The 23,971-nt window shown below is 55.5% G+C and overlaps 1 protein-coding gene and 1 pseudogene across 3 annotated transcripts in view; one reads left to right on the top strand and one right to left on the bottom strand.

Annotated features, from left to right (window-relative positions):
- STK32C (serine/threonine kinase 32C) overlaps positions 1–23,971 on the top strand; it is a 76,730-nt gene that overhangs the window by 40,268 nt on the left and 12,491 nt on the right. For 2 of the 3 annotated variants that reach the window (XM_053584375.1, XM_053584376.1), the window contains 9 exons: positions 2,917–2,972; positions 14,996–15,147; positions 17,566–17,739; positions 18,609–18,646; positions 18,750–18,839; positions 19,050–19,153; positions 19,731–19,847; positions 20,575–20,700; positions 20,774–20,905. In XM_053584375.1, coding sequence (XP_053440350.1) covers positions 2,917–2,972; positions 14,996–15,147; positions 17,566–17,739; positions 18,609–18,646; positions 18,750–18,839; positions 19,050–19,153; positions 19,731–19,847; positions 20,575–20,700; positions 20,774–20,905 — 989 coding nt within the window. The remainder of the gene's footprint in view (positions 1–2,916; positions 2,973–14,995; positions 15,148–17,565; positions 17,740–18,608; positions 18,647–18,749; positions 18,840–19,049; positions 19,154–19,730; positions 19,848–20,574; positions 20,701–20,773; positions 20,906–23,971) is intronic. The other variant, XM_053584377.1, reaches the window with a different exon arrangement.
- LOC128581481 (60S ribosomal protein L6-like) lies at positions 9,511–10,119 on the bottom strand (annotated as a pseudogene).

Below are 23,971 nucleotides of genomic sequence, written 5' to 3'. Positions count from 1 at the left end.
CTTGTCTTTGATTTGGTGCTTTTGTTTTTGTTTTTTGCTCCTGGAAAAGCCTGGATATGGGATGAGCAGCTTTTTCCGCACACTTAATGCTGTGCTTGGGAAAGGCCTGGAGCGGCTCCCAGACGCTGCAGGAGGTGCAGAGGCTGGCACTGGCCTCTGGACAAGAGACTGAGGGCCAAGCCTACGGGGAAACCTCTCCCCACTTTTTTGGTCACTTGGTTGCCTCAGAATGACCTGTTTTCATGGCAATAGCTACGTCCAGTTGCCAACTCTGAAGAATAGTGGCCTTCCTTGAAGAATGAATATTTTTAAACTTCTTGATTTTAAAACGTTTACCTGTATCTGAAGTAGCCTGCACTGGTGCCCCTGGGCCATGCTGTGGAGAGAGGCTGGGGCCCAGAGCCGAGCTGTTGACACACCCACGACTCAGACACAGTTCCTTCACCCGATGCTTGGATCCCTGGGAAGAAAACGTGTAAACATTCTCAAGGGCTGTGGGGAGCTGAACCGGCTTTTCCTTCTCTTTGTGTTATGATGTAGGAGGCAGGGACTGCAGGGCTGCAGGGATAGCTGCTGTGGCCTCACACATCACAGCTCACATTGCAGGACACTGCACAGCCACCTGTCACCTGCTGTGCTCCTTTGCCCAGTCATCTGCTTTAGGAAATGTCTCCTGTGGCCTGTGAAGCCCCTTCTGCCTCTACACCTGCTTTTCTCTCGTCTCTGCACCTGGCACCGTTTAGGGCCCGTTTCCCCACTGGAGCCCACTTGGGAGGGCACTTCCCTCACTCCTCTTATGTCTCTCCAGGCTGGGCACACGCGTCCCGTGCCCAGTGCAGGGGCTCCTGGTACCAGTGGACATGCATTCCTGGGAGGCCTCCAGGACCTGGCCCTGGCTCCTGCTCCCTGGCTGGGACCAGCCAGCTGCAGTGTGCCTCTTCTCACGGCACCCGAGAGCTGCAAGGCGGGGTCCTCATCTCCCTTTGACAGATGGGGAAACTGTGGCCCCATGGAGGTGCGTGTGTGGGTGGCCATCACCGAGGCCCCAGAGCCTTGGCCTCTCCAGTGCAGCTTGGGACCTCTCCTCTGTTTCCTGACCGGCCCTGCCCTGCACCTCACTCCCACATCCAGGTCACCCAGGTCTCCCCACTGTGGTTCTCCCTTCTAAATACAGCCAAGCTCCCTCACTGTAGCCCGTGCCGCCCCCCTACCACAGTGCAGGTGACCCCCTCAGAAGCCTCAGCCCTTCCTGCCCACCAGGCCCCAGCTAGGAGCCCGCCTGTCCCTGTCCTGGCGAGACTTCAGTGGGCTGTGGCAGCACAAGGAGAAGTGGTCAGCTGTGTGCTTCTGCCTGGCCCCTCCCGCGCTTGCCTCGCAGACTTCCTGTCATCCTTGGGTCCTGAGCAGGTGTTGCTTCCTCTGGGAAGTCTGCCTGGACTCCTGTTTGGCTAGTCTGGGCTGGGCATCTCCCTCCCAAGATGACCCTGCAGGGCCTTCCTGTGGACCATCTGCTCCACCCAGAGTTTAACAAGACCACTGACCTTTTCCTGGAAGTGGCTCTGACCTCTAGGCCGCAGCTGGAAAGTTGAGTGGAAACCTGAAAAGCATCCCCAGCCATCCCTTACAGATGCAGACTGGAGATTCAGGTTTGGGGCACTTTAGAAACTAGCCATGGGGATTGCAGTGATATCTGTAGACTCCGCTCAGTGCGAGGGTGGCGTTTGCTGGACGACTTTCAGTCCATCAACTGATTACAAAATTTCTGCCTGCAAAGCCCATACGGCCCTTGTGACTAGTGGAGTTCCTTCTCTGCATGGCCCCATTCAGGGCCGGAACAAGAGCCAACGTCTCCTTTAGGAGCCCGAAATGGGGCTGAGAGCCTCGGTGGGCATGTGGCAGGGCCCAGGGTGGTGTGGGGACCCTGGTGGGTTGCTCACAGCAGGCACTGGGGGCGGGGCCCGAAGCAGCAGCAGGGTCTGGGCTGTCCTTTAATCCCAGGCGGGGTCAGGGATTACGCCAAAAGCGGCAGGTGCCCTCTCCTCCCAGGGGCTCCAGGGCGGTTCTGATCACCTGGATGGCCTGCCCCTTGTCTCAGGTTTAGAACAGAGCAGAAGGCGTCTAGAAGGGACAGCAAAGTCCTGATAGCTCAGTGTGGATTAACATCCGCAGGTCATGGTTACAACTGGGGGAACTTGTCTCTCTCTCTCTTTTTTTTCTTCTTTTTTTGCTTTTTCTTTTTGTGTGGGGAAGCTTCTCTCTTGAGGGACGTGACAATTAGAAAAGCTTGTGTGATCAGCAATGGTGACATCTGCAGTTTCAGGCAGGCCTGTGGATCACCCTGCACAGACCATGCTGGGTCACTGACATAGCCACACCTGTGCCTCACCTCCCCATTATTAATCTTGGGGCCGTTTGTGGGCCCCCCAGTCTGTATAGTGAACCCAGCAGGGCAAAGACCCCCTTTTCTTGGAGACACAGACAGGGTGCCATGGGGGGGCTACTGAGGCCCTAGCTGGGATCTGGACGTGGCTTCTGTGTACACAGCTTCCATGAGACCCCCAGGCCCGCCTGTCAGTGGTCTCCACAGGTTGGAGGAATCTTTGATGGGGACTTGGGGGTGACGGGGGCTGAAGCTGTGCCCAGTATGGTGCTCAGGTGCTGTGTAGCTAGTTCACACCCCGACCCTTCTGTTGGCTGGCACACACGCCCCCATCCTGAAGATCCTGAGATGAGGGGGTGGCCCAGCCCCCAGGCCCATCTATCTGGCTGGGCTCGGCCTCTAACCACCCCGTCTGGCCTCTCCAGGGCGAGGGGCCCCTGGGCAAGCTGCAGGGGCTGCAGGTGGGGTCTGGTCTAGGGTGGGAGCTGTGTGACCTTCAGCCACATTACCTGGCATTCCTCTGATTTTTTCCACAGTGAACTTCGACCACTTCCAGATTCTGCGGGCCATCGGGAAGGGCAGCTTCGGCAAGGTAAGGTGGCGCCTCTGAGGACAGGGCTGGCCGTGGCAGGACAGTGGCATTTGGACAGCCATTGCCTTGGCCCAGAGGCTCCCTTTCCCCTGGGGAGGAGCAGCCTCATCTGGGCAGCAGCTCTGGGTGTGCCAGCAGAGTGTAGGCGCTCATCCCACGGGGCCAGCAGGGTGCCGCGAATCAGACCAGACCTGTGACGCGGCCCACACCTCGGCATCTAGGAGCCATGCTGACACTTTGAGCCACCAAGGTGTGCAGCTGATAGGCCCTCAGATCACCCCTGTCCCCTCCTGTCCAGGTAGTCGACTGCTCCGTCCTGCCAGGCCTGCTCAGCTGGTCTCGAGGGAGCCATTTCTTCACTTCCCTTCTGTTCTCTTGGCCCACTCTGCCTTGTAATTTGCAGAGACTGAGGGTAATTATAACTCAAAGAGGCTTAACGAGCACTCTGAAAAGGGATCTGCAGTGTATGAATCACTTCTGTCCGGGGACCTGCAGGGGGGCTCTGCCTCACCCTCCTGGCCGTGCAGCTGTCTGGACACTGTCCATCTCGAGTCTCTGCTGTCCCTGTCTAAAGGCCTTGTTGAGTGGCCAGAGCACAGACCAGGGCATGTGGTCAGTCACTTCCTCTTGGGGGTCTTACAGATGATGGATGCATGGGGTTACCTGAGGCTGGGGCCCTACAAGCCAGAGGACCTGCGCCCCTTTGCACAGATCTATTGAAAAAGCTCTGAGGGGGGTGAGTTTTCAGCATCACTGTGAGCGGAGGTGCCAGAGACACTGAGGCATCAGGACGGCCTCTGCCCACCTATCTTCCCAGCTAAACCTGAGTTCTGTCCTCCAGGGTAATGGGATCGCATGAGGGGCAGGGGGGATGGAGTGTGGGGAGTGGGTTCAGGAGGGAGGCTCAGACGGGAGACCCTGGAGAGCCCGGGCAGTGCTGGTGCATGCAGATGGCCAGGCCTAGGGATCTGAGGCTGGCAGTTCTGGGCCTTGCTCACCCACAGCCCTGGTGTCCCCTGCTGACCCCATCTGTGCTGGCCTGTGCATCTCTCTGACCACTTCTTGGCTCTGAAAAGCCAAGTGGCCTAGAAATGGGCCACTGCAGAGGGGGGTTGACAGAGGCGGCCTCTGGGTTTCATTTTCAGAGGCCAGTTGGTGGTGGATGTAGAGGGCTCCTTCCTGCCCCTCAGGCCCAGGGGTCTGTGGATGTCAGATTAGGGTGGGTGGGGTAGGAGGGCAAGGCCTGTCACAGACTTTGCTCTGGTCCTTATTGGCCAGGACAGTGATCCACTGTGGGGGGCAGGATCCAGAGAGGCTACTCTGAGCAGCCATGCGCATCTGAGGCCTTCAGAGTGCAAGGCCCAGCATGGTCCTGCTTCTCCACAGGGCAAGGCCCCACAGCTTAGCCTGGTCTTTGTTGTGTCTGATGACCCAGTGTCCAGCCAGATGGCCTCTGACTTGTAGTTCCTCCCTCAGCGGCCTCAGCTCCTGGGAATAGACTATGCAAGCTTGTTGTATCTGGTCCTTAGCTTTTGCTTTTTGTTTTCAGTTTCCTAAATTATGGGGGATTATACATGATATAAAATTTGCCACTTACCCACTTTTAGGCATGCATTTCTGTAGCATTAAGTATGCCACATTTTCCAGTATATAATGCACACTCTTCTGCCCAAATTTTTGAGGGAAAATAAGGATGCATATTATACATGGGTGATACTAATTCCATACCTATATACATGTTTTAATTCTTTTATTTATGCTTGTGTGTTAAAATTGTAACCCGGGTAAGCAATACTGATATCTGTATGCAGAATGATACTCTGGAATGTGGTAATCAGTTTCGTTGAACTCACGACAAACTTGCAGTGAAAGCATTTTTGGCCAAGAAAGAGCGACATATTTCTCTTTGTACACTTTAGAGAGCTAGCAATCCAGCTGACATCTGTCCAAAAACTATTGGAAAATCCCTTGCAAAAATGTTGAAACCGTTTTCATGCACTGCAGGCTTTGAGTTAACGGTTATTAAGTATGCTGAAGAGCCGGCGGTGGGGCTGCCGAGGCACTCGGGCCCTCCTCTCACGGACGGCGCTGTCAGGGTGTGGGTACAGCAGGAGGAGAAGCTTCTTCAGAGGCCAAGGCAGAGGAAGGCTGTGCCAAGGGAACTCCAGAGTGGCCGGAGGTGGGCCTGGAGGTGAAGACGTGGATTCTGCAGCAGCGTCAAGCTAGGATCTCGGTTTCAACCAAGATGATACAAAAAGAGGGTAAAAGGATTAGATGAGAAAAAAGGTTGATGGTTTCTCTGGGACACCTGAATGGTGTTTTAACTTTCATTTAACTAATGAAAAAGTCTGAACATGAGGACAGGAACAAAACTTGTCCAAAACTTCCAGCAGCCTGTGAGAGTCAAGTTTTAGAATTTCGTTCCTATGTAATCAACCTTTGAAAGACTTACAACTTTGAGCTATTCCACATTTCCTGTGGGGACGAGGCCCCACTCACATTTGATGTGCCATCAAACAGAACTGTGGACGTCAAAGGAGCAGGCACCATGGCTATGAAAACGAGTGGACGTGAGAAAACACATTTCATGGTTGTTCTAGGCTGGTGTGCAGATGGGACAAAACTGTCACCTATGATCATCTTTTTGTGTTTTGTTTTGTTTGGTTTGTTTTTTTGAGAAGCATCTCACTTTGTCACCCTGGGCAGAGTACTTGCTTTGGGATCATAGCTCACAGCAACCTCCAACTCTTGGACTCAAGCAATCCTCTTGCCTCGCAGTTTTCATTTTTAGTATAGACGGGGTCTCACTCTTGCTCAAGCTGGTCTCGAACTCCTGAGTTCAAGCGATCCACCTGCCTGGGCCTCCCATAGTACTGGAATTATAGGCTTTCATCATCTTTAAAAGAAAACTGTTTCCAAAAGAAAAGATTCTGGAGTTACTGTCCACATGCATAAAAAAGGGTGGGTGAATGAAGAAGTCATGAAAATGTGGTTTAACATAGTCTGGTCACAAGGCCCGGAGGATTACTCAAAAAACAGCTTTGTTTATTTCTGATCACTTCAAAGGCCATGTTACACAAAGTGTAAAAGCAATTGCAGCAGACTTGAAAACCCAACTTGCTGTGATACCTGGTGGGCTCGCCAGACACCTGCAACCCCTCGATGTGTCAGTAAACAAGCCCTTTGAGACCCTAAGAAAGGAAGAGTGGAGGCCGCAGATGCCGCCAGCTGGTGATGATTTACCACCCACAGGCAGAACCAAGAAAGCATCCATCACCCAGGTTGGTGACTGGATCCTGAGAGCATGGACGTGACAAGAAGCAAGGTTGTGAAGTTGTTTAAAACATGCAGCATCAGCAATGCTGTGGATGGAACTGAAGACAAGAAGGTTTACTGAGATAAAGAAAGAGACTCTTCCAAAGAAACTGGTGATGTAGAAATTGAAGAAGACAATGCTTCTGATGTTGACAGTGACGAAGAGCTCTTGGCCTTCTATGATGTGTAAATATTGTAAATTTGTTACTGGTACATAAAATTTCTTGGGCCCGTATCTGTTCTTGTGTTTTATAATTATTTGTTACATAAAATTTCTTGTGCCATATGTTAAAAGTAAATGTTAAGATTCCTTTAGAATACAAAAAGCACCTAAATATAAATAAATAAAAATATGAATTTAAAAATTAAAATGAAAGATTTTTTTCCTGAAAGTTTGGGCAAAAAATGTGGGTGCACGTTATACATGGCAAAATATGGTATTCACATTGTTGTGCACTGTCTCTCTAGATGACAACTTTGTCATCTTGCAAAACTGAAACTGTCCCTGGTAAATGGGCTCCAGAGTCCCCGCCCCCAGCCCCTGACAATCTCTGTTCTACTTTTTGCCCCTCCGAACTTGACATTTCTAAGTGCCTTACGTCTTAGTCTGCTCAGAGTGATAAAAGGACTGCAGAGCGGGTGATTTAAACAACAAACCTGGTCCCACGGTTCTAAGGCTGGAAGGCCAAGTCCAAGGCAGACTCTGTGTCTGCTGGAGGCTCTTCCTGGTACAGATGGAGCTGTTGAGCTGCGTCCTCACAGGCTGGAAGATGGGCAGAGAGATGTCCTCAGCACTTCTGAGGGCACTAATCCCATTCATGAGGGCCCCAGCCTGTGGTCTAATCCCCTCCCTCTCATCATACTGTCAGTCTGGGGGTCAGGTTTGAGGGGGCACAGAGAGCCCAGTGCACTTATTAAGTGGTAGCCTACAAGGTTTGGCTTATTTCCCTGAACAAATTGTCCTCAGTGTTCATCCACGTCATAGCACATGTCAGAATTCTCTTTATTAATGCTAAGAGTGCTAGTATTCCAAAGTCCATGTATGTGACGTTTTGTTTATCCATTTATTCCCCCCGTGGATTATGTGGGGCGTTCCTTGTTTTAGCTACTGTGCATAATACTGCCATGAACATGGGTGTACAGCTGTCTTGTAGAGTCCCTGTTTTCAGTACATCCACCCAGAAGCAGAGTTGCTGGATCATTTGGTAATTCTGTGTTTAACTTTGGAGGAGCCACCAACTGTTTGCACAGCAGCTGCCCCAGTCTACATGCCCACCCACGGTGCTCAGGCTCCAGCTTTTCTGCGTTCTCCCAGGACTTGTTCTGTTCTGCTTTATTTATTTTTCTAATAGTAGCCATCCCAGTGGGGGTGAGGTAGGAGCTCATTGTGGTTTTGATTTGCATTTCCTTGCTGGTTACAAAGCCTGGTTTTTAAATCTCCTTGATGGGGTTTCTGTCTCTAAGGAGCAGGGCACAAGTGCAGGGGTCCACATGGCTGGGGGTCCCTGAGTGGCTGGGAGTCCCCTCACATCTGCTGAGGAGGGTGTGGGGCTCCCAGAGGCTTCCTGTTGGAAATGTCGGTGGCTGATTTTGTTGCAGTTGGCTTTACTGAGCATAAAGGTACAGTGACGTTTTATTGTGAGTAGAAATTAGTGGAACGTTCCCTGCAGTGAAGGAGGAAGCTTGGGTCATCTGTCGAGTCAGAGATGTGTCAGTGGAGTGAGGAGCACAGTAAGATGTGGCTGGAGCCCGTCCTCCTGCGGCCAGGCTGGGTCCCCAGCGGTGCACCTGCTCAGGTGTAGCTGTCCGTGCCCTGCCAGAGCACTGTGGCAGATCCAGTGGAGTTCTGAAGGTCTCTTTGGGAAGGATGTCATTTGCTGGACAAAATTGCCCCTTTCTGGGAAGACAGGTCAGCCTTGATGAACTTGGGACATGGTCAAACCCACTGGTGGACTGGACTTGGAGAAGTCACACCCCAGATGCTGGTTTTCTTCTTGGCTGCAGAGGAAGCTGGTGATGGTCCAGCCCACAGTCTGTGAGCTGTGGGGACACAACCCCCACCCTCCTGGGGTGAAATCATCCCTTGGCCACATTAGAAGGAGGACAGGAGGGAGGGGTGCTGCCAATGCACCCTTGTCACACCCACCTTGAGCCTGTGCAAGCACTCGTGAGCCCCAGCAGAAGCCTCCCCCAGGTTCCAGCCATGAGCATGTGGCCCATTTGCACCTGTGTAATTGGTGCTGGAACCTGGAAGGAGGCTTTCCAGGAGCAAAGGCAGGACACAGCCCTGCCCCATGCAGCTCTTTCCAGTGCTGTCCAGCTGGTGTCCAGCAGGTGACTTGGCCATAATTAATTGCAAAGCAGATCATCCGGGTGGGAGTAATCAGGACTAGAAGATATCAATGCATTTTTCTCTTGGCTTGGACGCGCTTTCCCTGTATCCTCCCAGCCCCGGCCCCTACCCAGCCCCACCCCTCGCCCTCCCTCCGCTTCCAGCCTGAGTTTACAAGGCCTCCTGCATCTACACAGCGCTCCCTCCACCCCAGCCTGCCTAATTGTGTTTGTTCTGAATCCAGGAAATGGAATTCCAGCCGCAGAAGTCACCCTGGGGACATTATCATGGGGATCACTGATAGGACAGTCCCCCTTCCCATGAGCTGGTGGGCAGTTTGCTTGGACACAGCTGCCCCAGGAATGAGTGGGGGTCTGTCTCTGCCTCCAGGGCCCCTCTAGGACCAGGCCCGGTTGAGGGGCCGACTCTGTGGTGTGTGAGGGGGATGTGACCCCTCAGGTTGGATGTGAGCCTCAGGCCCACGCTGAGCCCTCTGCCTTTCTAGACTTGCAACTCCTCAAAGCCTCAGCAGGCCAGGGCTCCTCAGGGAAGGGTGCTGGGCTCCTTGGGGAGAGGTGTGGTGTTTCTTACTCTTCAGCCCAGGCCATGATGTTATGTATAATTTTTTGTTATTGTAAATGAAACACTTTATTTTTAACTTTCTCCCAGCTTTAGAAACTGTTGACGTTGCCTGTGTGGGACTGACATTGGACCTCCTGTGGCTGAGCCTGTGGCCAGAGGGGCCGGGTGGGCTCTGGTGAAGCTCTTGCACCTCGCCTGGGGGAGCAGGGTAGGCTGGGGGTCATGGCTGGTTTGCCAGCCTGTGGCGGGTCCTGAGTAACTTTTTGTTTTTAATCTATCAGCCATTTAATTATGTTCTTTTTAAGAAATTTAAAACACCATTTTATGAGGGTAAGCTCCATTTGTCAAGGCAATCACACATCGCAGGTAGCTCTGGAGTGGAGGAATAGCCTTGATTTTTGGTAAAATTTGGGAGCCCACGGCTTTTTGATCCAACCTTGCGCTGTTCTGTTCTCTCGTATTTCTCTTTTTCTGTGGTGAAGATCTCACCTTCCTGGTGTCTGGGCTTCCAGAGCTGCTGCTTCTTAAAATAAGCATCAGTAAGATGCTTCGGGATTTTAACATTACTGATGTCAATTTTTGTGGTGGTGATGACAGATTTCTGGTGTGTCCTTCGTAGAAGAACTCGATTGAGGGACAGAGGTCCAGTCACAAGTAGCAAGCCACTGCCCAGTTGCTTTAGGAAAACCACCCTCTTGCCTCTGTGGCGCCCAGTGAGGATAATTAGCGTGGTCCTGGGTGTGATGCTAGATTGCAGTTTTCTCACATGCTAAGTGGCTTTTTGCCCTGGCTCATCAGCTTTCGAGGCACATCTTTGGTGGGATAATATCTAGGCATTTTGCGAAGTGTAATCACCTGAATACCACCATTCTTGTCCCCGCCAACTGGTTTTGTAACAGTGGCAAGGACCTTCACCTTCTTTTCAATCTTGCAGATTCACAGCTGCATGAGGGGTGTTTGGGGCTTTCAAAGGGAAGATCTGTTCTTCGTGCAATGTCAACTGTAGGGCAGAGGTGGGTCTCCACTCGTCCCTAGGGGTCTTGCAGTTCCTCAAAAGGTGGGCGCCTGGCCGGAGACCCCAGGGAGCCCCAAGACACCAATGTGGAAGTGTCTGCAGGCACAGCCCCTGGGAGGTACTGGGGTGGAGGTCCCTTTGGGGGTCCAGGAGCCCCCTGCCCTGGATGGATATTTCAAGGCCTTACTGGCTTTGGATCAGTGAGCTCAGCTGGCTATCTGAGGTGGAAACCCAGACTCCGTCCCGCACCCCACTCCTCCAGCTTCTGGGTGCCAGCCCTAACTCTGGGTGGGCTCCTCCCTTCTTTCTGACTCCCCTTCCTTGGCCTGCATGCCCCGTCCACCCACATGCCCTCTCCCTCTCTGCAGCTGAGCAGATCTACCCGAGCCACTCTGCCCTGCCCTGTCTGGGCTCATAGGAGTGGGTGGGGGTGTCTGCCCTCCAGCTGCAAGGCCTGGGGACTCTTCTCCAGTGGCTGGGTGTAGACCTGGCATGAGGCTCTCACCAGCGCGCTGCCCAAGCTTGTACTTGGGGAGGGAAGGAGAACACAGTCCAAGGACCAAGGGCCAGGCCCAGGCCCATGGCTCCAGCATTTCCCAGTTTTTAAGGGGATAAACCTAAGGCAATGGGATAAAAAATGCCTTGCCACAGATCCCAGCTGTCTCCAGGAACTTCTTGTTCTGGGATGGACCCAGGAGATGGGTGAGAAGAGGAAGGGGGCTTTGAGATGAAGGAGCACTGTCTGGCCCACTCCAGACATGGTGTGGAGGCCATGTGGGATTCTCAGGAGAGAGGCAGAGCAGGGACCTCACCAGTGGCTGAACCCTGATGTCCAGAGCCAGATCCTGATGTCCAGAGCCCAGGAGAAGGGCCAGTGCCTAAGATAGAGTTAGCACCAACGTCCACTCCAGCCTCTCAGTGGAAGCTCTGGGTTCGTTTCTCGAGTGCAAATGGAAGCCCTGGGGGCCTGACTGAGGTTGGAGGTGGACATGCCTGCCGAATAGCAGAGAATTATCCATTCCATGGTGCTGAGGGGTGGAGGGCCCTGCTCACACTGAGTTTCTCTGCGGCGCCATCTCCTGCCGCCTCACAGGGTTGGGGATCTTCTCTGACTCATCAAGGAGGCTGCACACGAGGGTTCTGCCCATCCAGGGAAAGGGGGGCAGCACAGCCTCCAGCAGGGCTGGTATCAGCAAAGCTGGTGGGATTCTTGCCCAAGTCCAAATGGCGTGGCTTCCTCTGGCCTCCGGGGGGCGACGGCCCATCCTTCCTGTAATGGGGAACCGAGATTGTCAGTATCCACTCTGGAAGCATCAGAGGGTTTCCTCCTTCCGAATTTCACTGAATCCTTGAGTGTAAGCAGCAGTGGCCGCGTTATACAGGCTTCCCTCCGGTTTGGGCTGCCTTGATTTCCCTCGATGTCAGAGGTGGCCCTGCCTGGCTGGACCCTAGGGCCTGTTGGGAAGTCAGGGCTCTTCTCCACAAGGGCAGCGTCCACTGACCCAAGGAAGGGGGCCGGGTGGCGGTGGTTTGCACCTGCACTTGGTCCATGCGATTAGGAGCTGATCCTGTTATTGGAGTGGGACTTAGTCATGTTTGGGTCCATTAGGCCTGTGGCCTTGTATTTCAGCATTGGAAAATTTTGCTGTGTTTCTGGCTGAGCCAATTTTAATACCTTGTTATCAGCCAGGGCCCCCAGCTCCAGGGCACAAGCCCAGGCCCCTAAGGAGTGGTTCTCCACCTGCTAAGTTAGAACTGGCAGGGCCACCAGTCTCTGGGGCAAGTGCAGCCCTGGGGGACTCAGCCGGCCGTGGACACTGAGGGAGCCCTGGTGGGGGGATGAGGAGTGTCTGAGGCTCTGGGGCTGCCCTCCCTGGCCTCAGACTCGGAGGCCCTCGGCAGCCCCCCTGTCCCTCTGCTGGGGCAGCCTCCTAAGAGAGGAGGACCTACTGCCCCCTAGTCCTGGGCTCCAAAGTCCAGGGAGAGCAATCTTAGAGCAGGTGTGAGCAGGTGGTGGCTTTCACCTGCTGTGATCACAACTTGCCAAGTGCAGTCATATTTTTGTGTCTGTGGTTTCTGTCCTCTCCTCCCAGTCAGTCTGCATTTCTGGGTGACTTCCTCAGATTGGGAGGCCATGGAAAACACGGGAACACAGGAAAACATGTCAGACCTCTCGGCAGGCCCTGGGTGCCCTATGTCAAGGCAGCCAGCTAGGGAGGGAGCCCGGCCTTCTGAGGCAGGTGTGGGGCCTCTGTCTCCAAGGCCGGCCACATAGTACCTCTTACGTAGTCACATTGCCTTCTCCTGCTGTCTCAGATCTCCCCTAGACACACGTGACAGTGTCAGGGCCCACCCAGATAATCCAGTCTAGTATTGCTGCACCTGCTGAGTCCCTCCCCCAAGGCGAGGGACACACCACGGGCTCCAGGGATTGGGATGTGGACACCCTTGGGCCATCGCTTAGACAGGGAGCAGAGCTGCCTGCAAAGGGCTTTTCACCCACACATCTCCTCGAGAAGTGCTCAAGTGCAGCACCTGCGTGGACCGGGGGTCACAGGAGTCACAGGCTGTGATGCTGGAGCAGGCTCCAGACAGGACTGCCTGGGGTGTGTGGGCTGAGTCTGGGAGGACTTGGAACACGAGCACATGAGCCGATCCCTCCCGCATGCTCACCCTGGTGCCTCCTGCTCTCCAGCCCCACAGTGTCTGGTCGGTGGACCCCCAGCCCATGAAGTTCCCAGGGAGGAGCCCCAGGGCAGTGTCACTGTCCCCACCAAGGAAATTCTGCCCAGACCCAAGCTCACATGCTGATGCTTTTGGGACTGGGTCCCTTGCAGAGTGGGCTACAGCCTCTCTATTCCCCAAGGACCAGGGAGGCAGGAAACGCTGCGTCTCTGTCTGTGCCACCGTGAGTGGTGGCCTCCGCTCCAGGCCTGGGCCCGGCTCTGTGCACCTGCAGCCTGCACCCTGCCTTGTCCCGCATATTCTTACCCGTCCTCAGTCCTCACAGCATCACACGCAGGATGCCTGCCCCTCCCTACACTGGGACTGAAGAGTGGTCTTCAGAAGCAAGAAGCATGCATGTCTAGGCCGTGCCTGTGTCCCTGGGCTGGGGGCTTCCTTTGTGGAGTCTTGGTGACCTGCACAGGGGCTTGGCTGGGTTTGTACTAGGCTGTGGGTTTGGGCTGTAGGGTGGCTGGGCTGGAGCAGCCCAGCTCTGGCAAGGTGCCGCCTTTGTGCCATGGGGTCACCTGTGGTTTCAGCCTCTCGTGGGCCTGTGGGGTGGCCTGTGTGCTGGTGTGCGTGCTGTTGCCTTGGAAACCACAGCTATGGCGTAGGAAGGTCCCCATGCCTGGAAGATATTTAGGGCTCAGGCTGAGAGCAGCTGCTCAGCTGCCATGTCCAGAAACCCCAAAAACCTGACACCACAGATAAAAGATGTGCGAAAGACGTGTCTGTCTCCAGACACCTTCACGGTGATGTCACAGAGACCAGCACAAAGGGGAAGGGGCTGTCCATGTGCCCACCTGCCAGTGTAGCAGTGCTTGTGCCCGGCTCCTGCCCAGGCCGGCGCCGTCTCCATGTTGCACCTGCTAAATGGGGCAGCTTAACAGCAGTGTTGGCTTTACAAAAGTTGTCCTGCTGTTAAACGTCCTCACAAGTCTTATTCCAGTGTGGCGTGTCTTTCACTGAGCTTACTTGTTCCCTGTCATCAGGTGGTTAGGTGTTAAGGTTATGTGAGATGCTGGGTGGTGGAAACAGCACTGTGGTGAGCATACTCAGATGTAGAGACTTCGTGTCTTGGGTTCATTTCTGGAAAAGGGAATGTGGGTCTCTCCCAGGGCTGGATCTAGCAGGTATGGCCTGAGACCGACTCTGCCGAGAGGTCCCAGTGCCAGGCTGCCTGTCTTTGGGTGAGGAAACCTGGGGCAGCCTCCCATCCACTTTGCTTTCCAGAATCATACACTTTCTTCATGTCTTCCACCCCCAGGCTCCTTGTCCTAAAAGATCCAGGACCTGAGGCCAGGGAAGGGCTCGGGAACGCTTCTGGTCACCTGTCCTGAGCAGTCACTCCATGACATGCAGGGAGAAAGGGCAGTGGCTCCAGAACCCACAGTTTTTGTCTTTATTCCTGGTTTGCTTGGAGATCTCACCCTCAATTCTGACTGATGTCCTTGGCCACCAGGGACCCTAGCTCATTTTACATCTCTCATTGCTCCTTCACACTGATCCTGTCTGCAAGCAATTAGCGACATCTTAGCCACCTTGCTAGCTGACACCGACAGTTCAATTCCTATAGGGTATCGCACCTTGAGTGTGTGGAGACTGACATCATGGAGGGCTCCGTTGTGAGGGGAACCTGGTGCCTGTGGTTCTGCCCTTGTAGGACAGTGTGGAAGGGACTTGCCTCTTGCCATGCCGGGACTTGGGGGGTGGGGGGTCTTTGGAAGCACCAGGTGGCCGTCCCTGATGAGGTTGTAGGTAGGTAGCTGGTATGGCTTCCGAGGTGCAGGGCCCCATTGAGGTGGGTCCTCCCAGCCATTCCCCACCTGCCCCCAGCCCCGGGGAAGTGCTACTGGCATGTGGGAGGTGAAGTCCTCTGCCTGGCCATGGCAGGTGAGCGGCCGCCCTCCGCCCAGCAGCTCCAGCTCGCACTGGGTGTTCTCAGCTTGCCTGCTGCAGACTTGGCATCCCAGATGCAGAGTGGATCCTGCCAGCCAGGAGGCAGAGGCATGGCGCTCGCATGGGGCGCGGTGCTGAGTGGCCTCTGCCCTGCAGGTGTGCATTGTGCAGAAGCGCGACACGGAGAAGATGTACGCCATGAAGTACATGAACAAGCAGCAGTGCATCGAGCGCGACGAGGTCCGCAACGTCTTCCGGGAGCTGGAGATCCTGCAGGAGGTTGAGCACGTCTTCCTGGTGAACCTCTGGTGAGCTGGGCCACGGGCTCCAGGCGCCTACGAGTTAATGCAGCACCCCTCTGCCTGCTGGAAGCCTGGGGCCTCCCTAGAGGGAGAGGTGTCCCTCCCCATGCCTGGACGCTGTGGCGCTGAGTCACTTGGGAGGTTGAGGGCCCGACCCTGGGCTCCTTTCAGAAAATGAGCAACAAGCCCAGCCCTGGGTGGTGCCAGAGCCCTGGGTAGCTGGGAAGTCCATCCTGTCCCAGAGAGTCCTCCCTGGAGCAACGGTCCAGCCTGACTCGGAGTCCACCCTGACTGCCTCCCGCAGGGGGCTCTGGGATCTCCCATGTGCTCCCAGGCAGGTCCCCAGAAGCTCCCATGAAGCATGAGGTGTTCCGAGCAGCTGGAGAGTCACATGACAAACGGTCATGGTCCCAGTCCTGGTCCCCCCTCTGTATGTCACCCATGTGTCACCTGAGTCTCCCTTAGCCATACATAAAGGACGAGGCAGCCTGGCTGTGTCTGGGAATAGTGAAGAGCAGGGGCCTGAGCATCCTTGCTGGCAGGAAGTCTGCAGCCAGCTGTTCCAGGGATGCTCTCGGAGCCCGGACGGGCCCCTGCCTGGCTGTTTACCTGGGGTTACCGCAGTAGGGAGGATGCCACAGTGAACATGGCCACTTCCTACAGGCTGTGTGGCTCAGGAATAGTGTCATAGGGCTCTAACCTGCAGCTTGGTAGTGGAAAGAGCTGGGCTATGCTGCTGGGCAGACAGATGCAGATGAAGGCCTCAGCCCCTGGCATGGGGAACACAGGGAATGGCTGTGGCCCTCCCTAGCACCACAGCCTTGTCCCCACAGCCCCTGGCCAGCATATAGCTACTGTCCTCACCACTGTGGCCCCAGGGCACTAACAGCCATCTGGTCTCTGGGCAACCCAAGGGGTGGCAGAGCTGGACCCTGGCTTTACAGCCTGTGGTCTTGTCTTCAGCATCCTGGGTGATGGCTCTGGGAGCGTCCAAGTGCCATGTGCCCCTTTTTTAACCTGCCCTGGTACCCGATGGCCAGGGACAGTCAGTCCTGGATCAGGTTCCTCATCCTCAAATGGGGTGATTACTCCTGGGAGTTCAGTAGGGGGAAGAGGTAATCACTTTGTGGTCCCCAGTGCCCCAGGATAGGCTGCCACCTGGGGTTAACACTCAGCAGCAGTGTTGGCACTGAGACTCCTTGCAAAGAGGGACAACCCAGGACTTCTCTATTCTGGGGCCTGGGGCTATCTGGGAGGCCATATGGTTCCACAGTCAGCATGGGTTCCTGGGGTGAAGCCCTTCACCTGCCGTGGAAAATGTACCCAGTCCCCTGCTCTCATAGGGGTGGGAGTGGGGGCTGTGCACACATTCCTGTCGACAAAGCACTTCCATAGGCTGGCTCAGAGGGCAGGAAGCTCACTTCCCTTCTGCTGCAGCTCGTGTCCTATCCCAATAGCTAGCCTTCCAGGGGACATCCCCAGCCATGCTGGGACTACAAAAGGTAGGGCCACCACAGCCTCGCCTCCAGGTGTGGGAGGCCATCTGCTCTTGTCCACTGCTCTCCCGGGTCCCAGACCCAGCCTGGAGCCTGGCATCCTGAGTCCTCTTTGCTCTGAGGCTCACCCCCAGGCCCTCTTCTGCACCACCCTCCCCAGGCCATCTTTCACTGAGGATGCAGATGGGGGCCTTGAGGAATGTCACATGAAAATGAATTCTTGTGACTTTATTCTGGAACGATCCAATCATTTAACACTTAGAGTTATCTCTGAGAGCTCAGAAAAGAAATTGCAAAGTGAAAGGAGATCCTTAAAGTGTAGTTTTACTTCAGCCATCATCATCATCACCATCATCTTTATTACCACCATCATTGTCACCATTATCACCGTCACTACCATCACCATCAGCGTTAACATCACCACCATTGTCACCACTATCATTGTCACTGTGGTGATCCATCACACCATCACAGTTACCATCATCATCACACCTTCATCACCACTGTGATTGCTGGTTATTACATGCAGCCCCTTGCCCAGCGGTAGGCCAAGAATCTCACCCACAGCCTCATTTTTTTTAACAATCTTCCCAGGCAGATATTTTTATCCCCATTTTACAGAAAAGGAAATCAGGGCAGTCCAAAAGAACCCAGAAATGTGCAGTTATTTTTGCACTCCATTTGTCACTCACAGGTGTCTGTTGCCCCAGCTGGGCCACCTCCAGGACAGGCTGCTCTGTCCTTCCTGAAGGTCTGGGCTCAGAGCAACCCTGAGTAGGGGCGGAGTCAATGCCCAGGGTTGTGCCCTGCTCCTGGGAATGCCCGTTGGGGTTGTGGTTCTTAGGCAAGGGTGTGTGTGTCAGCTGTGGCAGGAGTTTGACCAGCTCCCCAGCCATGCACATGCCAGATCCTCCCTTGGGACCCACAGGTACTCCTTCCAGGATGAGGAGGACATGTTCATGGTGGTGGACCTGCTCTTGGGTGGGGACCTGCGTTACCACCTGCAACAGAACGTCCAGTTCTCTGAAGACACGGTGAGGCTGTACATCTGTGAGATGGCTCTGGCCCTCGACTACTTGCGTGGCCAACACATCATCCACAGGTATGTGCATACCTGGCAGAGTGAGGCACCTGCTGCCACCTGAGGGGTGTCCACTACCCAGCAGGACCTGGTCTGGCTCTTCTTCCCCACATGTGCCTGCAGCCCTGCCTCTGGCTCTGCCCCACAGCTGTACACTTGGGGTCACCTGAAGGCGGGCCCTGTCCTAGAAGCCCCACGAGGCTCTCCCGTGTGTACTGTAGGGCCTGGCCGCATTGGATGGCCTCTTGTTTAACCGCAGGCTCTCTGTTAGTGCCTCCACTGTGTCCCTGGGGAGCTCAAGCTTGTTTTCACATTAGCTTAATGCAGATGAAATTGGGAAGCAGGTGAGGAAGCAGATTATGAAGTGGATAAAATTAGGAAGTAAAAATTAGGAAGCAGAAATTAGGCTGAAACTCTGTAGCCACAAAACAAAATGAAAAACAAACTATGAGGTGTATGATAAAGTTGAACAGACCTATTTCTGCACCTGTACCCTTGGGGCTTCTGTTGTCAGGCTGTGGTTCAGGCACTGGATAGTCACTGAGTCACTGAGCCTCAACTGGAAAATCTGCCAAGTCAGAGCAGAGAGAGGCCGGAGGCTGAGTTGGTCTCCTGAGGGACATGCCAGGGGGTGGAAGGACAGCCAGTGCCTGCAGTGGTTTTTGTAGCAGTTGCTACAGCCCCATCTGTGTTCTGTGTCGGGGTACCCTGCTGTGTAAACCCAGAGTGAGGGAGTTGGCCATGCCCCTCCCCAGGCAGGGAGTGGCTGGTTTTGTCTCCCAGCCTCTGCCTCGGGTGGGTGTGGGGGCATCTTGGGAGCCCTTCACAGGGCCTCCAGGGCAGAAATAGGGTAAACCCCAGGACTCATCTGCTCACCTCTGCTCCTCTAGAGACGTCAAGCCTGACAACATTCTCCTGGATGAGCGGGGTAAGCAGCCAAGGGGCAGGCGGGCGGGTGGGGAGGGAGTGCCCCTGGCCACAAGGACACAGCTCTGGGCATGGGACAGCTGCGCCTCTCCTCTCGCCCACAGGACATGCACACCTGAGTGACTTCAATATTGCCACCATCATAAAAGATGGGGAGCGGGCAACGGCGTTAGCGGGCACCAAGCCGTACATGGGTAGGTGCATGGTGGGGGCCTCTGATGGGTAGGCCCATGGGGGTGGGGGTCCGAGAGCAGGCCGGTGGGGGAATTCTGGAGGAAGCTGGCTGCCCCCAGGCGGGAAGGGCAGACACAGTGGCTTCCCCTTCTGCTCTGGAGGCAGCCCAGACTGGGGCAGGGCCATCAGCCCTCTGATAGCTCCCCTGTTCTTTCTCTTGCTGACAAAAGCTCCAGAGATCTTCCACTCTTTCGTTAATGGAGGGTCTGGCTACTCCTTCGAGGTGGACTGGTGGTCGGTGGGGGTGATGGCCTACGAGCTGCTTCGAGGATGGGTATGAGCTCCTGAGGGCCCTGGGTGGCCGAGTGCCAGGGAAGGATATGGCTGCCCCCACATCCGATGCCCAGGGTGTTTTCACCCCCCTCAGGGAGGACTCATGCCTTTAGCAAATCATCTGGGTTGCTGATGAAATGCTTGAGTAAAGGGGGCACAAGCTCACTGTGGGGTCCCAGGGCCAGGGGTGGGGTCTGCATGTTGGCACTTGTGGAGGTAGCCAGGGCCCAGAATGGTCTAGCGACAACTTCTCACAAGGTGCCTGCATAGGGCCCTCTGCTCCCCTCTCTGGTGGCCATGGCCAGGCTGGCTAGAGACCAGGGGACTGGGTATTGCCCCAGGCCACATACTGCCCTACTCAGCCCCCCACGGGGGCTGTCCAAGGCGCTGGTAGCCCTCAGCCAGCCGTGGGACCCCCTCCGTGGAGGCAGCCCTTCCCACACACCTGAGGGGCATGGACCGTCAGCTCTTCTGTGTGGCACTCAGAGCTGTGCTGCACATGGGTAGAGGGTGGCACTCTCAGGGTACAGGTGAGCAGGGGTAAGGACGCCTGCCCAGTGCTGCCTCTCTGCCCCCAGAGACCCTATGATATCCACTCGAGCAACCCAGTGGAGTCCCTGGTGCAGCTGTTCAGCACCGTGAGTGTCCAGTATGTGCCCAGCTGGTCCAAGGACATGGTGGCCCTGCTGCGGAAGGTGAGGCTGTGGCTGGCGGTTCTCTCAGCAGCCCTTCCCCCCCCTCACACTTATAGCCAAGCTGCCTCAAGGCTCAGCAAGGACTGGCCTGCCAGTGTCCTCCCCCACCCCTAGTGAGCCTCTTCACCCTCCAAGCCCTGTGAAACTGGCTACACCTGCCCAGGTGTCTCACAAGAGAGGGCCCGAGTGGGAGGCCATGCCTCAGAAACCTCGCATGGGGTTGGCGGCATTTCCCCTGGAAAGACAGGGGCACACATGTTGGTGAACCGGGCAGAGGCATTTGGCTGCTGGGACACTGTTGCCCTGGTGACGCCTGGCTGCCTGGAACCCATCGGGAGGTGGAGGGCTATGCTGAGATGTAAGTGGCTTGTCAGGCCAGCTGTGTGCCCACTGTTCCAGGGAGAGCCGTTATCTAGGCCACGGCTGCCACCTCCTGGCGGATCCTGGCAGGATGTTTCTGGTGCAGACACTGTCTGTGGTGGCCCTTGGGCACCACGGCTTCGGCCCACACTGCTCAAACCACATTGCCTTGTCACCTTGCTGGGCTGAGCACATTGCTCTTCCCAAGTCAGTGCCAGCTTCCCTTACATGGCCCTAGATGTGCCAAATTTCTGCACCTCAGGCCTGGAGGCCTCCTCCTCCTAGGGCGTCCTGGCCAACCCATGCGAGGGCTGGTCCGGCAGGGCTTCCAGGCCTGGGGCCCTGTCTGACTCAGGCCTCGCTGCAGCTCCTCACCGTGAACCCCGAGCACCGGCTCTCCTGCCTCCAGGACATGCGGGCAGCCCCGTCGCTGGCCAGAGTGCCGTGGGATGACCTGATGGAGAAGAAGGTGGAGCCGGGCTTCGTGCCCAACGTAAGCCTGCGGATGGTGGCTCAGGGGTGGGCGGCAGGCCTGCAGGCCTTGGCTCAGCACCCTGTCCCCGCAGAAAGGCCGCCTGCACTGCGACCCCACCTTCGAGCTGGAGGAGATGATTCTGGAGTCCAGACCCCTGCACAAGAAGAAGAAGCGGCTGGCCAAGAGCAAGTCCCGGGACAACAGTCGCGACAGCTCCCAGTCGGTGGGTGCCGGCCGGGGGTGGGGGCTCCCCGCAGAGGCTCAGGGCCCCTGTCCACACCTCTGCACAGCGGGCCAGGGTCCTCCCCTCCAGGGTCCTGCAAGACCCTGGCAGACCACACATCTCAGAAGTCGGGCAGATGGTCTGCCCAGGTCCTGAGGAGGCCCAGGACCCACCTCCTGCCTTCCTCACCGAATGCTTCTTCTGAGGCGGATTGTGCAGGGCCCCTGAGAGCAGCTGTGGCATTACCTGGCTAGATGCATTAGCGTTCTGGGGCTATCCAGACAAATGACAGGTAGTGGCACAGCTCTGGAGAGCTGACCCTAAATGTCAGAGACAGCGCGGTGGTCCCACTGAGGCCTCCCAGGGAGGGAGAGCCCCGCTGAGCCTCTCCTGGAGCAGGGCTGCACTGTCATCCCTGGCATTCCTTGGCTCTTAGACACATCACTCCTGTCCCCAATTCTGTCATCACATGGCCATCTTCCCATGTGTGCACCTGTTCCACCCTCTTACAAGGACACTGGTCACTGTGTGTACAGCTCACCCATCTGCAAAGACCTGTTTCCAACTAAGGTCCTATTCACAGGTACCTAGGATTAAGTAGTGTTCACAGGTATTAAAACATGCCTTTCGGGGGGACGCCACTCAGCCCATGACACCAGGTCACGGCTGGTGTTCACCAAAGAGCAGCCATAGTTATGTGTAGTGTCAGGGTGACAGTGTGAGGCTGGGCTCGATCACTGTCCCTGCCCCTGTGCGACCCCTCAGACCTGTAGGCCCTGTGTGGGCTGGGAAGATGGGCATCAGTCCCTCCTCACTGTGAAGGGGGGCTGGGCCCCTCGGTCTTTAGATAACACAGGTCCTGTGGGTGGGTGAGGCACCCACCTACTGCCCCCTCCAGGACTGCTGGTGCTGACCCTGGTGTCTATGGGTGGAATTGCAGGTGGAGGCTGTGGAGACTGCATTGAGGAGCCACCCTGAGTCACAGGATGGTTGGCAGGTGCTGGTGGGCATTCTTATGCATCCCACTATTAAATGTGTGAATTCCACGTAACCAGATCATCTCCAGAGCTGGGGCTTTGGGATATAGAAACAGGCCCAGGGTGCCCTCATATGAGAACAGGGCATGGACAGTATGCAGAGCCCAGGGTGTCAGTGCTGACCTGCCCAGGAGATGGCTGGGGCAGGTGAGGCTGGGGGCTGTGGATGGAGCAGTGATGCTGGGCACGCACCACTGGCCCAGCTTCTTCAAACTCTTCAGCTGTTGCCCTGACTCTTCTTGTTTGCATGGCTGCTGACGAGTTCTTCATGGTTTTATAAGTAGGATTTTTCCCCATCCAGCTCCATCCAAGATCTTGTTGCTGACCTTCTTCAGGTTGAGCGTGACATGCCAAGGTGTAGACGTCTTCATACCACCTTGCTTGGTGTTCTCTGAGCCTCCTGACCTGTGGCTTCGTAAGATTTTCAGCTTTTATTACTTCGACTGTTTCTTCTGTTCTCTTGGTCTCTCTTCTCCAGCTGGTATTGCAGTTGTGCAGGTGTTACACCTTTTGAAATTATCCCACAGTTCTGGGATATTCTGTTCATCTTTTCATTTCTTTTTTCTCTTTGCATTTCAGTTTGGGAGGTTTCAGTTGACGTCTTAGGCTCACTGCCGCCCTCCTTGTCTGGGCCCAGCCCCTCACTGGCAGCCTTCATCTCTGCCGCGGGGCTCTGATTCTTAGCGTCTCCTCTCAATTCTTTCTCAGAGTTCTGTCCCTCTGCTTGCCCCTCTGTTCTCACATGTTCTCCACTTTCCACTAGAGCTCCTGGCAAATTGATCACAGGTATTTTAAATTCCTTGTTGGATAATTCCGACATCTGTGTTGTGTCTGGTCCATCCTGGTGCTTGCTTTGTTTCTTCACACCGTGGGCTTTTCCTCATCTTTTAGTCTGCCTTGAAGTCTGTTGACAGCTGGATGTGATATGTCACTGATAAGAACCGAAGCAAGACAGTGGAGGTTTCACGTCTGTGTGGCTGGGCAGGGTTTGTGTCTGCAGCTGGGGGTGCACAAGGCTTCCTGCTCCTCTGGGTCCCTGTTTGTTTCCGCTGTTGTCTTTGGATTTTCCAAGTTGTCCTCCTTGGAGAGAGGCTGCCTCTTGCAGCTCTTCACCTGGAACCCCTGTCACCACGCAGGGTCCCTGTCACCCTGTCATGGTGCATTGTCTCTGTTATGCAGGGTCCCTGTCCTCACATGGCGTCCCTGTCACCCTGTCATGGCGCAGTGTCCATGGTGTTGTCCATGGTGTTCCTGTCATCATGTGGGGCCCCTGTCATCGGCAGGATCCCTGTCGCCACATGGGGTCCATGTTGCTGTGCGGGGTCCCTGTTATCATGTGATGTCCCTGTCACTGTGTGGGGTCCCTGTCATGGTGCAGTATGACTGTCACCGTGTGGGGTCCCTGTCACGGTGCAGCATCACTGTCACCGTGTGGGGTCCCTGCCACTGTGCAGGGTCCCTGGGAGTGCTGTGGGGAGGTGCAGTCTCAGTGGGCCTGTGTCCCTCATAGTTGTCTCAGCTTTTCCTCCTTTCCCTTAGGCAAAAGAGAAAAACCAGAGGGGCACAGTCAGGAAAACACTCTTCTCCCACATGGGACAAGTGTTCTCCATGGAGAGCAAATTCCCCACTGCTATGGAGCACACTCTGGGCACGTTTCGTGTGGTTACTCCCCTCCCCATGTGGGGCCCAGAGGGGCCCTTTCTTGGCTCTTCACCGAAACCTGGTGGGCTTCCCGGAGGCAGAACACACAGAAGGGTGGGGGCCCCGGACCGTACCCGGGAGTTTCACACACTGGGCCTTGAGCACGTCCTCAGACCTAGCAGGTGTGCTCCTCAGCCACAGCTCCCAGCCGGCTGGTCTCGTGGGAGCTCTTGGTCCATTTCAGGGTACTGGGGGCTCTTTGACCCATGCTGCTTCATGAGTCCAAGGAAAGTCATTGATTTTCAGTTTCTTTCCTGTTGTGAGGGCAGGAGCGAGGGCTTCCACAGCGGAGCTGATACCAGAGATTCTTGTCTGTCTTCCCATTTCT

This window comes from Nycticebus coucang, chromosome 3, assembly GCF_027406575.1.
Source record: "Nycticebus coucang isolate mNycCou1 chromosome 3, mNycCou1.pri, whole genome shotgun sequence".
NCBI classification, from domain to species: Eukaryota; Metazoa; Chordata; class Mammalia; order Primates; family Lorisidae; genus Nycticebus; species Nycticebus coucang.
The sequence above is the reverse complement of the archived record's forward strand: the minus strand, read 5'-3'. Positions and strand labels throughout refer to the sequence as shown.